This window comes from Microcaecilia unicolor, chromosome 3 (assembly GCF_901765095.1).
Source record: "Microcaecilia unicolor chromosome 3, aMicUni1.1, whole genome shotgun sequence".
In the NCBI taxonomy this organism is placed as follows: Eukaryota; Metazoa; Chordata; class Amphibia; order Gymnophiona; family Siphonopidae; genus Microcaecilia; species Microcaecilia unicolor.
In genome coordinates, this window is record NC_044033.1 from 380,206,244 (window position 1) to 380,220,780 (window position 14,537).

Consider the following 14,537-nt stretch of genomic DNA (forward strand, 5'->3'; position numbering starts at 1 on the left):
GAGGGGTAGAGGGGAGGGTGCTGGTGTCTTGAGGAAGGGCTGGGGCTGGTATCATGGGGGGATGGGGGGATGCAAGGCTTCAGCCCGGTGGGGGGGGGGAGCCTGCTCTGCCAGGTCAGGAGCATCGGGTCATAGCTTTGTGGTCTGATGCTCCTGGGCTGCGAGAATAACATCTTTTGCGAAGTGGCTCACAAGCAGTGTTATTCCTGTAACATGGGATTCAGCAACTTGTGGGACTAAGATACCACAGGTTACTGAATTCCACGGGAAATGAAGGTGTGGTAAAAGACTGCCTTTTGCCACACCATGATAACATCTCCCCTTAATGTTCAAATTGAATGGCATTACTTTTTTCTGGACTAAATGTAGTAAAAGAACTGCTTGTATTTCACTGGTTGGCCAGTATCTCTAAAATATGGGCACCATTTTGAAACTGCATCAGGCACATAATGGAATAATAATATGGGAGCTAAGTAAGTAGAATTCTGTTTGCTTTTAAGGATTGAGAAATTATATAAACTAAGATCATGGGGTTTTTTTTAAATAGGTGATGAGGTAGTTTTGTTGCTGTACCTAAGTAATTGCTGCATGTTTGAGCAGCTGGAATGAAGACTATAATATATGTTGCTGTACTGCATTACAACAGTACCCTGAAGAAGCTGGAGTGGCAAAACAGTGATCGTTATTTGCAAATTTATGGTAGCATTGCTGACGAGATGAAGGCTGGATATTTTAAGATAAATGTTTTTTGAGCTCTATTATTAATTTGAATATTGAACATAATTATTTGCGGCGGTCTTATTTTTGGTACCACAGATGTGATTGAGTTCTTTTTTTTTAAAGAACTTTGAAAAATTCTAAAACACTGACTGTTACTGAGGTCCTTTCCCTCCATTTATATACATGTATCTATATAGAAGGTCTTGTTTAAAACACAGACCTTTTCTTAATTAGTGGAGTTCATGTCCTGTTTTAGTAGTATAGCAAATGTGGCCTATCTGGATTTAAGTAAGGCTTTGATATTATTCAATATAGAAGACTTCTGAGCAAGTTAGACAGTCAGAGCTGAAATAAAAGGAGATGTGTGTACATTTCATTGTGCCTAATTTCCTTCTGTTGTACAGAAATTAGCAAATGGCCATGTAGGATAGCTTTCAAAATGCACAATGACAACACAATATACTCTGACTTCCCTGAAATTTAAACAGAATTCAATGGACCTGAAGGGATTCTAAGTATTAGGGGGGCAATCAGGGCAAATGAAATGTATACACCCAGGACCAGAAGATACTCTACCGTTTCTGAGGCTGAAATCTGAATGAAACTGGATAAAAGGTTCAAAAAGTATGGTGGTAACAATCTTATGAGGAGGAGGGAGAACAAACAGACATGCTGATTTTATCAGGTTTGTTTTCCTCTAGATGGCTAGACTAAAAACATTATCAATTTGTTAAGTAGTTGGTTAAAATAAGAGAACTCTGAGTGTGCTCCAGAGCGTTCATTCTGGTAAAGGAAGAGTTATCAACAGGTGCTATGAGGATCAGTGTGAGGCCTACTTGTCTTCTATATCTTTAGAAGTGACATTGTGGCAAGGGATACAAAGAAAAGTGCACCTGTTTTTGACAATATGAAACTGTGGTGGGGCAGGGAGATAAATAAGATGAAAGCTGATTTGAAAAACTGAAAGACTAGTCAAGGTTTTGGCAATGTACTCTAAAGCAAAAAAAAAAAAAGTATGCATTTGGGGTACAAAAATCAAAGGACCAAAAATCATTTTGCAGTGAAAGAATTATCAGTCACCTTCAGACACTTATCCCCAGATTCTATATACATCACCCAATGTTGGACATGGAGCCCAGATGCAAGCATAAACTAATTAGTCATTTGGGCGCCATCAACTAATTGAGTTAATTGGAATTCGCTGGAACTAATTTGGGTTGACGCATGCATCTGCCTGCACTCTATTCTATAACACTGCACACCCAAAATGTCTTGTGTGCCACCCAAAAGGTGGTGTGGCTGTGGGAGGGGCAGATCTATCCCAGCACCTAAATTCGAGCATTGTTTATAGAACGTACTCCTTAAGGGCAATTCCATAACTGGGCACTTCCACTTGGAATGCTCTGAGGACATGCATCAGGATCCTATTCCATAATAGCACAAGGGCATCCAGGTCCCATTACAGAATACTAGTGTAATCTGGTATCGTTTCGCCTAACACATTTGCGTGCCCATAGACCTGGTGTAAATGCGGAGGACTAAATGCAGCAACTTACAGAATTCTGCCCATGTGTATGCCCCTCTTGCACTGACATGCTATACAAGTTTTGGGCGCCATGACAGAATAGATTTAGATTTATTATTTATAACCCTCCCTTATCCAGGGCGGCATACAAAACCAACATACATAAAATTATTTCAATAAAACAAGCGCAAAACATACTCAATATACAACATGCCCAAACAATATGCTCCAGTGATAACACGGGTCATCGCAATTACTTTTCAGTATAATCCATGCTCCCTAGGCAGCAGCTATCTGTGTCCAACAGGGGCATAACAAGCCAAACATAACAGATGATCTTTCAATTGGTGCATAAACGCCAATAATTAAGTTGAAGCATGTTGAAGGTAAAGAGAAGAGTCTTGGTACCGTGCACAATGGAGCATCATTAACAGCTTAGGTCCCCTGCATAAGTGTTAGTATTCTCTACATTTTTTTGTTGTTGTTACATTTGTACCCCACGCTTTCCCACTCATGGCAGGCTCAATGCAGCTTACATGGGGCAATGGAGGGTTAAGTGACTTGCCCAGAGTCACAAGGAGTTGCCTGTGCCTGAAGTGGGAATTGAACTCAGTTCCTCAGTTCCCCAGGACCAAAGTCCACCACCCTAACCACTAGGCCACTCCTCCACTCTGTGAAAGGGCATGTAAATGCAGGCACAAAGTTTAAAGAGCTGCCCTTTTAGTAAAATCATGGCTTTTTTGAGAAGCATTCACCTGAAGCATTTAAAAAAATTAGTTTGCTTTATTATATATTCTCAGGAGCATTAGGTAGATATCCTGGAGGAAAGGAAGTGGGGGAGGATACCAGAATGTTTCAAATACCTCCATGGAATAAATGCACACAAGGAAGGACTTTTTCAAAAGAGGAGAAGCTCTAGAACAAGGAGTCACAGGATGAAGGTGAAAGAGACGAGACTCAGATGCAATTTGAGAAAATATCCTTTCACAGAAAAGATGGTAGATCTGTGGGACAGTCTCCCGAAGGTGATGGAGAGAAAAAAAAACATCATATTTCAAGAAAGCATGAGACGAACTTAGGGGTGCACTTGGGGATGGGCAATGAACTGACCTGTCAAGAATGGATTAAAGTCTGTGTAAGTAGTGTGGAAAAGATGGTTTTATCTTTCGACATATTCTCTGTCTCTATAATGCATTATCGCTGTGCTGTGTTGTACATCACTTATCTGTGATGTGCTTCACTTTGAGTGACTGGAAAAGTCACACAATTATACATAGACATAAATAAACAGTGATATACCTGGGTAAATGGCTTTAAATCTGCCCTCCCCTTTGACTGCTTTGTGCTAAAAAGGATAATGGAGAACCTAAGAATTAATTTAATTTTTATTTCATTTTAATATGGAAGGGATTAATTATATTCCTTGCATAATAGGGTGTGGTTGAATTTTTCTTTGGCTTTCTTCCCAAGCCTAAGCACAATCAGCATTTGCATGAAAGACTACTTAGGAAATGTGATGTCTTTGTTTCCTGTAGGTTATATCATCTCTTTTGTTATTCTTTCCAACCCCATGGAAGTTGGAAAGAATTATCCACAAGAGGTTGAGAATGTCTGTCTGGGGCAATATAACTCTCCAGAAATTTAATGGAATGGGATAAAACTTGTCATGTGGGAGAAACTGTTAAAAAGACATATTGAGTTTTAAAATAGGCCATATCAGACTAAGAGTTCCAGGAAAATACCCCCCCCCCCCAAAAAAAAAAAAAAAAAAAACGGCCTAGTACATTTTGATGGGAACAATTCCAGCTTCAAAAGCATAGAAGCTTAGATATAGTGAAACACAGCAGTTATGTAATTCCTTCTTTCAAAATGCAGCTCCCTATTTTCTACTTTTTAACCCCTCAAAGTGCTCTCACCCCTAAAAACTACTGCCCCACCACTTTACCATCTGCTTCCACAACTGATCCACCAGCCCACACTGAAAAACTAACTCCTCCCACAACTGCTCCACCATTTTGCACACTGCCCCCACCCTCCAAAATACCTGCAACTACCTCATCACCCTGCAAACCTATTCCACATCCAAAAAGATATGCCCTCCCACCTGCAAGAATTACTTCCTCTACTGCTCTTCATTCCACAAGCTACCCCCAAAATATACCCCCCTCCACAACTGCCCCACATCTCCACAAATTGCTCCCTGCAATTCCACCACTACCCTGTAAAATGCCCCACCCCCACCCCAAAAAAAAAAAAAAACTACAGCTGTAACTGCTCCATTACCTGGCAAACTGCCCCATTGCAAAAAAAGTTATCCACCTCAACTGTTTCACCACCTAGCAAGGAATCCCAGAACAATACCCCTGGCAACTGCCCCTCACTCCTGCAAACTGCCCCAACCACAAAAAATACTTGTCTACAAACTGCCCTACCCCCATCAACTACTCCTTGCAATTGCCCAACCACTTCACAAACTGCACAAACTCCCAAATCTACCCCAACATCTCCACCACTCCTCAAACTACCCATTGCAACTGCCACACCACCCCATAAACTGCCACAGTCCCAAAATGAACCCCCACAAATGCCCCATCCCCAGAAACTAACCCTCCACAAAATTGTCTACATCCTCCAAAACTACCTCCTTCACATCCTCCACATGTGCGCTGACATACAAACACAGATAAACTAGCTCACAAAGATAAAACACACACTTTCCCATGCAGATGAAAAAACAGACACAAGACACACATGCAGAGGGGTTGGAAAGAATTTCATGAGCCACACTCTGCATGTTTTCCCCATTTGTTTATCTATGAGGCAAACTGCTGTAAATTTATTGGAACTGTAGCCAGGAATAACAATAACTAACAATCAGAGCCACAATACTCAGACTTAGTACTTAAATTCTTATTCGCTGTACTCTGTGGTGACCCAGTACTGAAACCTACACATTTTCACATTTTAATCTTAACCTATAATAGTCCCTGCCAGTGCTTATTTTTCATATGCAGGGACATCCTTAGGGTTAGGGTGACCACCTAGAGACCACCAAAGACCTTTGAAGTCAGAATGATTAAATATTTTGACACCCACCAGACAGGACTTAACAAAGATTTGGGTTTTCTAGCCCTTTATAAACCATAAAATTCTGCTGCTTTGTCATCCTTATCACCAGGCATATCTCCCTGTCCCTCATCCACCTGGCCCTCCCTGTCCCTCACCTAATCCACCCCACCCTCATCCTGTTAGACTGTCACTAAAATGCTTTGATACTTCACTTATATATACTGTTATTTATCAACATTTGCTTATTTCTGATCTGATGAAAAAGAGTTACCTTCGAAAGCTAATCAAAAATGTATTGTTAGTCCAGTAATGTAAAAGGTGCAACAATGTTGTCCTACTGCTGCCGAAATACAGTCTGCGCCTTTTACACTACTAAAAGGTCTTTTTCAAGACCAACTATCTCATACCTTTTCGGTATTCAATGCTACATTTGAATTTTGGGATATATTGTCACCAAATACAGTATTGAGACTCCTGAGGCAGGCCGAAACACGTACTGTGTCGAGTCTATTCTACAGTCAACAATAAATGCCTACTTTGAAATATTGAAGCTGTCTTCATCAGTCTTTGGATAGCCTTAATCCACTTCCCACTGTTCTTGATTGCTGTGTACTTTGTGGGATCTGTTCTTCCTCTTTGGTGGATTATCTGCTCTCATATGTTATTTTATAAAATATGTGCATACCTCGCATCTCCGTCTTTGCTCTGTCCAAACTATGCCCCAGGGAATGCCTACACACAGATCAAATAAAAACATCTGCACACTTTCCATGCATGAATTTTTTACGCACATATACAGTTGTGCAGTTTTATAAAAGCTCTTTTATACATGTAAAACAGACTGCACACAAGCAAAAAGCTTTATAAGATTATCCCCCCCCCCCCCCCATGATGGAATATATAGTTGTGCTTGATATTACAGCCACATTTGATACTTAAAATTGTGACATTCTTCTTCATAGGCTTAAGGCTTTTGGAATAGATTGGGGGGGGGGGGGGTAGTGGATCCAATCTTATTTTAGTGGCAGAACGCTGAAGGTTGTTGGGAAGTCATCCATAGACCTTTCTCCAGTGTTTACTGGAGTCCATCAGGGCTCAACTTCAGGAATGGATGACAATCATCTTGTACTGAATTTACATACGACAGAGATTCTTATATGTAGGACCACCTTACTTCATCTTCATTCTCACCGAGAATTGGATAAAATTAATATTCCAACTCATGGTGAGATAAGGAGTGTTGGTGTTATTTTAGACTCCTCTTTTTCAATTAAGCTTTTTTTTTCCCCCAGACCATACAGAACTCAGCTGCATGCTTGTTAATACTCCAAGATTTAAACATATTACATAGTTCTTTCTTCTCTCTATTGGCTTCCAGTTGTATGGAGATTTTAAGATACTCTATCTCGTTTATTTTATTTAGTTTTTAATTTTTCCACATTTTACAATATGACTGGCAAGGTACACCAGAAAGAAAGGTATTACAAAAAAAGAAAAAGAAACCTCCCACAAAAATAATGCACTAACTATGCTTATGAAATTATTAGTCAAGTCCACATAAAGGACAAAAGCTATACCACATTAAGAAAGAGAACAAGAAAATTCTATCTCATTTATAAGGTTTATCTGGGTAAGTACCATATCACTTCATGGAGTCCTTTTATTAACAGGCGTTTAAGTCCTTAATACGTGGTTAGCGCATGCTAACAGGCTACTACAGAATGCGTTAAAATGCTTTGTAGTAATTTGCCTGTGAGCTGCCAATTTTTTAGAAATATATTTTGGAACAGGTGTGGCATGGGTGGAGAGTAGGCATATCCGTGTTATCCTGTTAGAAAGTTATGATTAGCGTGCACTAACCGGATAATACAGAGTCAATGCGGGAGCACTTAGCATCTCCTAAATAGGAAGCAATAAGTGCTCTGACCTTACTGTGTAGGGGTAAGACCCCTGCCACTTTAACTAGAGCATTACATTGGTAGTCCATCCTATGCTGGTGAAGCTGCCTCTCCAGATCACAGATACAGTGTCCATTCACTAAGAAAGGAAAAACTTTTGGTTATATTTAAACAGGCCCAGGGAAGCCTGCTAAAGAAGATCCTTTTAACATTGAAAAAGACAAAATAATATGGATCATGTGTAAGGGTCTCAGTCATGTTGACCCCAGGGACTGCTTGGAACCCTGAATTCCAAGAAACGAATCCAGAATGACATCAAAAGATATTCTTGTGGTTTTTCAAGCCACAACATACAAGGCACAACCAATCACCTTTCACAATGTGATCTAATCATCGGAGACAGTGCTGATTCCAAAATAATATAAAAAGCACCCGCCATGCCACTATCCAGGCTATTCTTATCTCATCTTATCATCTGAGCACTTCATATCAACATTGCATTGTCCCGTATCAACACTGCATCGTCTAGCCAGCATTGCAACACCTGCAGCCGTTCCGAGGGGGAAGAAACTCGCATAGCTGCCCAGGTGGTATGAGTCTAACTCTGTAAGCACTTTCCTTTGGGTATCAAAATGAAGGCATGCAATTGTGTCAGGGAGGTCGTGTTCCTTCCAAAATCTGACGAAGATTGAACTGAGGGCATGCAATTGTGTCAGGGAGTGTGTTTTCCATCTGACGAAGATCATTATAGTATTTATAGAGCTATAATTCAAATTTTTTTCTGATGCAGTGCAAACATTTATACATGTTACTTATTTTCTGATTATTTCTGGCTTTATTCTTGTAAACAGGTCATGTAAATAAATCTGTTCTGTTATTATTAGTTTCGTGTTAGTTGTTTACCAGTAAAAGGAATGAGAACTCAGATCTGCCAAGTTAGGGAATGTAAGTTCAATATCATAATTCCAAGGTGCTTTACAAAAATATTATTTTCACATCCCTACCTACACTGTCACTTAGGAGTCTGTGTGATTATGTTTACTCCTACAAATTAATTGCACATATTGCACACTAATGGGAATATTAGCACATGACATGCAATTAAAACAACAGAAAAAAAGAACTAAAAAATGCTGCAATCTGTGCTTAGCATGCAGGAAAGCCCTGTGTTAAAATGTGTTATGCCCAGATTTTACTGCAATTTAGCAGAATGATCCCCTTGTCTTCTATGATTCCATATGTGCCATCCAGATTGTTGTGGTCAGAAAATAATTGGAAATTACAATTAGATGCATTTAAACAGTACCACCTGATTAATTTGAATGGAACAAACTGGGACATGATATCAGATTGGATGAGAATTATAAATTTTTAGAAAACATTTGAAGACACTACTGTTTTTCTCACAAGCAATTAACTGGTATACTGTTATTGTTAAGTGTATTGATGAAAGAAGTCTGCTGTAATATGTGTTTTTGTAATGTTGTGTTTGTTTCTACATTATTATGTATGTAACTTTTGTCCTCTTGCCTACTGTGAGTAATAAATATTTTACATAAATAAATAAATATCTGAAGCTTGAAGGGGCATAATCGAACAGGGTGCCCAAGTTATCCTGAGGACGTCCTTGCAGGACGTCCCTGCGAGGGGCGAGGAAACCCATATTATCAAAACAAGATGGGCGTCCATCTTTCGTTTCGATAGTACGGTCGGGGACGCCCAAATCTCAACATTTAGATCGACCTTAGAGATGGTCGTCCCCGATTATCGGCGATAATGGAAACCAAGGATGCACATCTCAGAAACGACCAAATCCAAGCCCTTTGGTCGTGGGAGGAGCCAGCATTCATAGTGCACTGGTCCCCCTGACATGCCAGGACACCAACCGGGCACACTAGGGGGCACTGCAGTGGACTTCACAAATTGCTCCCAGGTGCATACCTCCCTTACCTTGGGTGCTGAGCCCCCCGAAACCTACTTCCCACAACTGTACAACACTACCATAGCCCTAAGAAGTGAAGGGGGGCACCTACATGTGGGTACAGTGGGTTTGTGGTGGGCTCACATTTACCACCACAAGTGTAACAGGTGGGGGGGGGGGATGGGCCTGGGTCTGCCTGCCTGAAGTGCATTGCAGTACCCACTAAAACTGCTCCAGGGACCTGCATACTGCTGTCAGGGAGCTGGGTATGACATTTGAGGCTGGCAAAAAATATATTTAAAGTTTTTTTTTAGGGTGGGAGGGGTTAAGTGACCACTGGGGGAGTAAGGGGAGGTCATCTGGTCAGTTTGGGCACCTTTTTGAGTTATGGTTGCAAGAAAAAATGGACCAAGTAAAGTTGGCCAAGTGCTCATCAGGGATGCCCTTCTTTTTTCCATTATCGGCCAAGGACGCCCATGTGTTAAGCACTCCCCAGTCCTGCCTTCGCTACGCTTCCAACACTCCCCCGTGAACTTTAGTCGTCTCCGTGACGGAAAGCAGTTGAGGGCGCCCAAAATCAGCTTTCGATTATGCCGATTTGGGCGCCGCGGAGAGAAGGACGCCCATCTCCCGATTTGTGTCGAAAGATAGGCACCCTTCTCTTTCGAAAATGAGCCTGTAAGTCTTAGAGAGTGATCATTTTTAAAAGAAAAATCAGAGAGACGTAGGTTCCACAAATCTTAGTATAGCTAGTATCACAGAAAATTTATTTCTTAATTTTAAGGCTTAAGGTATGTACTCTATGAAATTAGTTATATATAAAAGTTTGTTTTTCTCAACAAAGTTCTTTTTTTTTTTCTTATTTAGCAAGAAGCCATTTTAACCAGCATAATAGCAATTCACAATTTTTTGGTGTAACTCTTAAGGAGCAAGAAGAAACGCACTATAACTGTAATTAAAAAGCAACTTGCCTTTTCTTTTCCACCTGCTTCTCCTTCCTTCCCTGTTGCTGTTGTCAGTGCTGCTGCTGCTGCTGCTGCTGTTGCTGCTGAGGGTGCTGCTGCTATTTGATAAGCTCTGTGAATCTGATTGCACGTCGCTGCTCTCTTCTGAGACTTCATACAGCTCTTTGACCTCGTCCCCAGTGTCCTTCTGCAAATGGTAAGCTGAGTTTACTCACTGATGCATGCATATATACTGAATGTACCAAAAATAGTGACCAAAGTTAGGCACACAATTGTGCGCCCGTTTATAGAATAGGGTCTGTTACATGCATAACATAATTAGCAAATTGGTGATAAATTGGCCCTTAATTGGAGATAAGTATCAACAAATGGCATCAACAAGCACTAACTGATACTAATTAGCAGTTGCGTGTGTAACCGATTTGCACCTCTATTCTATAAACTGAATACAACTGCAAAGGGTGCATGGGAGGAGAATGGGTATGTCAGGGCATAACGACTAATCTTGCACACGCTTTATAAAATGCTTGCTTTTAGGCATGCAACTGCTCCATTTAGGCACCATCATTTACACCAGCCATAGACGTGGCATAAGTGGTAACACCTAAAGTTGGGCACAATACTGTGGGCACAATTGTGCCATTATAGAATACTAGCTTAGTGCCCTGTAATGAATTGAGCCCAATGAGGGTAATTTTAGAAACCATTTTCACAAGTAAAACACTGATTTACATACATTAATAGGCCCTTATATAATACCAACTAGTATTGAAGTACGTGCTATGACATGATGGTGTGTACTCTGCCCAGAGGCATGTATAAGGATGGAGTTCACAAGTACATTCATGGATTATAAAATACACTAATCTATGCACCTGCTTATGCAATCCAGACATGCTTCAGAGCAGATGTAAATATCTATGCCTGTATGGGAGGCATAATTGCTGCTGCTTATACTAGCATTTTTTAAAGTCACACAGGCACCTCTCTGTCTTTAACAAAACATTACCTAAGAAAGCACCTACTTGCCCTCTTAAACCAAGCACCCTATTACAAAAGTATACTCCATCTGAAACATATTAAAATAAAGAAAATGTATCATTATCTTTCTTATTATAACTAAATTATCTTTAGATGAAAACATTAATGAGAAGTGTTATTGCCCTTAAAGCAGGTGTGTCAAACATATGGTCCACGGGCCATTCTGATCAAATAAGAAGCAGAGGATGGATAATGGACACTCCAACACAGGAACTGGTGCTTAACAAATACTTTATTCGGTATAATGGGACCCGACACGGTCTGTGTTTTGGCGTGTTGAAACGTCTACATCAGGGGTCACACAAATTATTCAAACAAAGGTCCAATAAAGATCAATATATATAATTGTCAAAAAAGACCTCCGTTCTCAAAATGTATACACAAACAGCACAGTCTGAAAGCGTCAGCACGACATAAATTTGTGTGACCCCTGATGTATTTATTTATTTATTTAGCTGCGTTTATATCACACATTTTCCTACAACTACAATCACATTGATGGAATAGAGAATCAGAGTATATATAACAGATAAGGTGCATAGGAATATTATGGCAATCATATTAAAGGAGAAGAATTTCAGAATGATTGCTATTAAGGTTCATACAAAAATTATGTTGATTAAGAAGTGGGTAAGTGGATAACAACATAATATAATGATATCAGGACAAGGTATAATTGTCAGTAATTAGCGAAACACGGACCGTGTCGGGTCCCAATATACCGAATAAAGTATTTGTTAAGCACCAGTTCCTGTGTTGGAGTGTCCATTATCCATCCTCTGCTTCTTATTTGGTTGGACCTTTGACGTGAAGGTTTTTCCTGTTTGCTTGTTGCTTCATGGGCCATTCTGGCCAGATGGATTCCTCTTTTGGTCTGCATAGTTGTAGACCAGAAGTCAGCAATGGAAGAACCAGCCACCACCCCCTGTGCTACATTGGTACTGCTTGTTCGGGGATGAAGAAGAGATCAGCCATATGGCATTTGAGGGTATGTCCTTTTCCTTTCTTGCTTGGACCAAAGTGCTGGAAGTGGCAGTCTTCTTTCTCCTCTTCACCCCACACCAATTCTGCTTTCTAAAGAGGCAGATGAAAGTGGCAGTGCAATGCCTTGGACAACATCCTCCTTCTTTGCTTTTGAGTCATGCTTTGAACTATTCAGCTGGGTCAAAACATGACATTGACCCCAAGATGCGAAGAGAAGAGTGGAGAGCTCGAGGGATTTGTAGACTGTACAGAAAGGTGGAGAAAGAGTGATCGAGAGGATTGGACTTGCTATAAAGTGTAAATGAAAGAATTGGAGGTGAGGACTGGGCAGAGAATAAAAGGCGCACTTTGGGAGAAGGAATTCCATAGGTTCTAAGGTCCCAACACTAGATCCAGTCAGGAAAGGAGAAGAATTTGACACTGGATTATAGCTTCCCTATTGCAGACTGTGGCATCCACTGCTGATGAGTTGCTGCTTCTCACAGTTGCATCAGTAGCTGCAGTCCTAATTGGTGCTTGAATACTCAAGTCATCAGTTGACATTGAATGCTGCAATACCCTTGTCATTGCTGCTGAAGTAGGATCCATGGGCTACCTCTGATCCTTGCAGCTCAAGGTCATATGTGTGGTGTAAAATTCTGAGCAAGTATAGCACTTCACATACCCACCAGTCTCCTCGGTACCTCAGTTTCATATCTCAACAAATAATTCAGATCTCAGGGAGTTGGGAGGAATTGTGTGCCTGATCAATCCTGTGGTCTATGGAAAAGAATCATTATAGTTATGCAATAATGCTTTTTCCATCTGCAAGTAGAATTGAGTCAGGCCCAGGCTCAAGTCAGCTTCTCTTGTTATAAAATGTCATTTTTTTCAACAGCCACCTGATTGTCAAGAAGGTGCATTAGTTATATTAATGTGATACAGACAGATTGGCCAACACAGCTCAAATAAATGTTCTGATTATGGACTGGTCCAAGCTGAAGTGTGAAGGTATGAAATTAGAAACACAAAAAGCAAACACTGGGTCTTCAGAAAAAGAGAATAATGTAATCCTTTATTCCAAAAGATGATCCGACATGGGCCATGTTTCGGCACACAAACGCCTTCCTCAAGGGTCTAACATAGAAACACATAAATATATTAATCCAAAAAACTTGTCAGTTTATAAAATAACATATATAAACACAGTAATAAAACAAAAATGATTCATAAATAGCAAATAAATGCACTAAAACCAGTCAATAAACAATATCAATAAAAAGTAACCAAGAAAAAGTTAAAACATATATATATATATATATATATGGATAAACATTAGAAAATATATAAATTTAAACACAAAGAAAAGTTTAGTATATACAGTGCAATCCGCTTAAGTAAGGGTCTGGGACCAAAGAAATACATGCAGTTAACCGGAGCGTGCACTTAACCGTTGTGACCCAAAGAAGCTTGACATCTGATAAACATATGTACAGTACTGTTTATTATACATACAATATATAGTCTCCGTTAACTGATGTTACACAGTCTCCGTTAACTGACATTAGCCTTACTTGAAGTAATCAGTCTTAGTCCTCTGTACACTATTGTGTCTGTGAGTTCCATAGACCACGTTTGCCAGATGGTAAAAACTGTCATAGCACTGACATCCAGTGGCCTCCAGATAGGCCCGCACAGTGTTGAGACTCTCCAGCGCTCTTGCAAAAGTGACAGGAAGTTGTTGAATTTCGTCAGCATGTTCCTCGCTGCTCATTTCATCATCTGTTTCATCATCAGGCCGTTGCCTGCGTGTAGGACCGTATCTCGACATCAGTGCTGTCGTCAGCTATTTGTAGATCGTAATCAACAGCAGCATAGTGATGAAATTCCTCTTCTGTAACACCGGCTGGGATGTCAATAGCCTGTTCATCTGGCGCATTTGCAACAGCTGCATCTGTTTCGTCCCTCTCCACATCCTTAACAAAGCTTGCCCGCTTGTAGAAGTTCACAATGGTTGCTTGAGTAACATGATTCCAGGCTTCTTTCTGCATATGTAGGGAATCCAACAGTGATAGATTACGAGCCAGTTCAACAGCACGTTTATCCTTGCCAGTCTGGTCATCCATAACGCTCATCAGACGACATAGCAGAAGAGCCCAATAATGTTTTTTGAAATTGGCTATTATGCCCTGATCCATAGGTTGGATCAGAGACATAGTGTTTGGAGGCAGGAAAACCACCTTGACATCAGACTGCCTGACATCATCACTGTGTGCAGCACAATTATCACAAGCAACAAAATCTGAAGCTTTTGTGCCCGCAATCTAGTGTCTAACTTCTTTAGCCACTGCTTCCAAATTTCCCCAGTCATCCATGAATTTGCGTTAGCCTCATATGACACAGGAAGTCGCTTAACATTCTTGAAGCAATGGGGC

At 40.5% G+C, this 14,537-nt stretch overlaps 1 protein-coding gene across 1 annotated transcript in view; it reads right to left on the reverse strand.

Annotated features, from left to right (window-relative positions):
- The window catches only part of ASXL2 (ASXL transcriptional regulator 2), a 317,528-nt gene that overhangs the window by 145,309 nt on the left and 157,682 nt on the right, over positions 1-14,537 (reverse strand). The window contains exon 4 of the mRNA XM_030198635.1: positions 10,105-10,285. Within this exon, the coding sequence (XP_030054495.1) occupies positions 10,105-10,285 (181 nt within the window). The remainder of the gene's footprint in view (positions 1-10,104; positions 10,286-14,537) is intronic.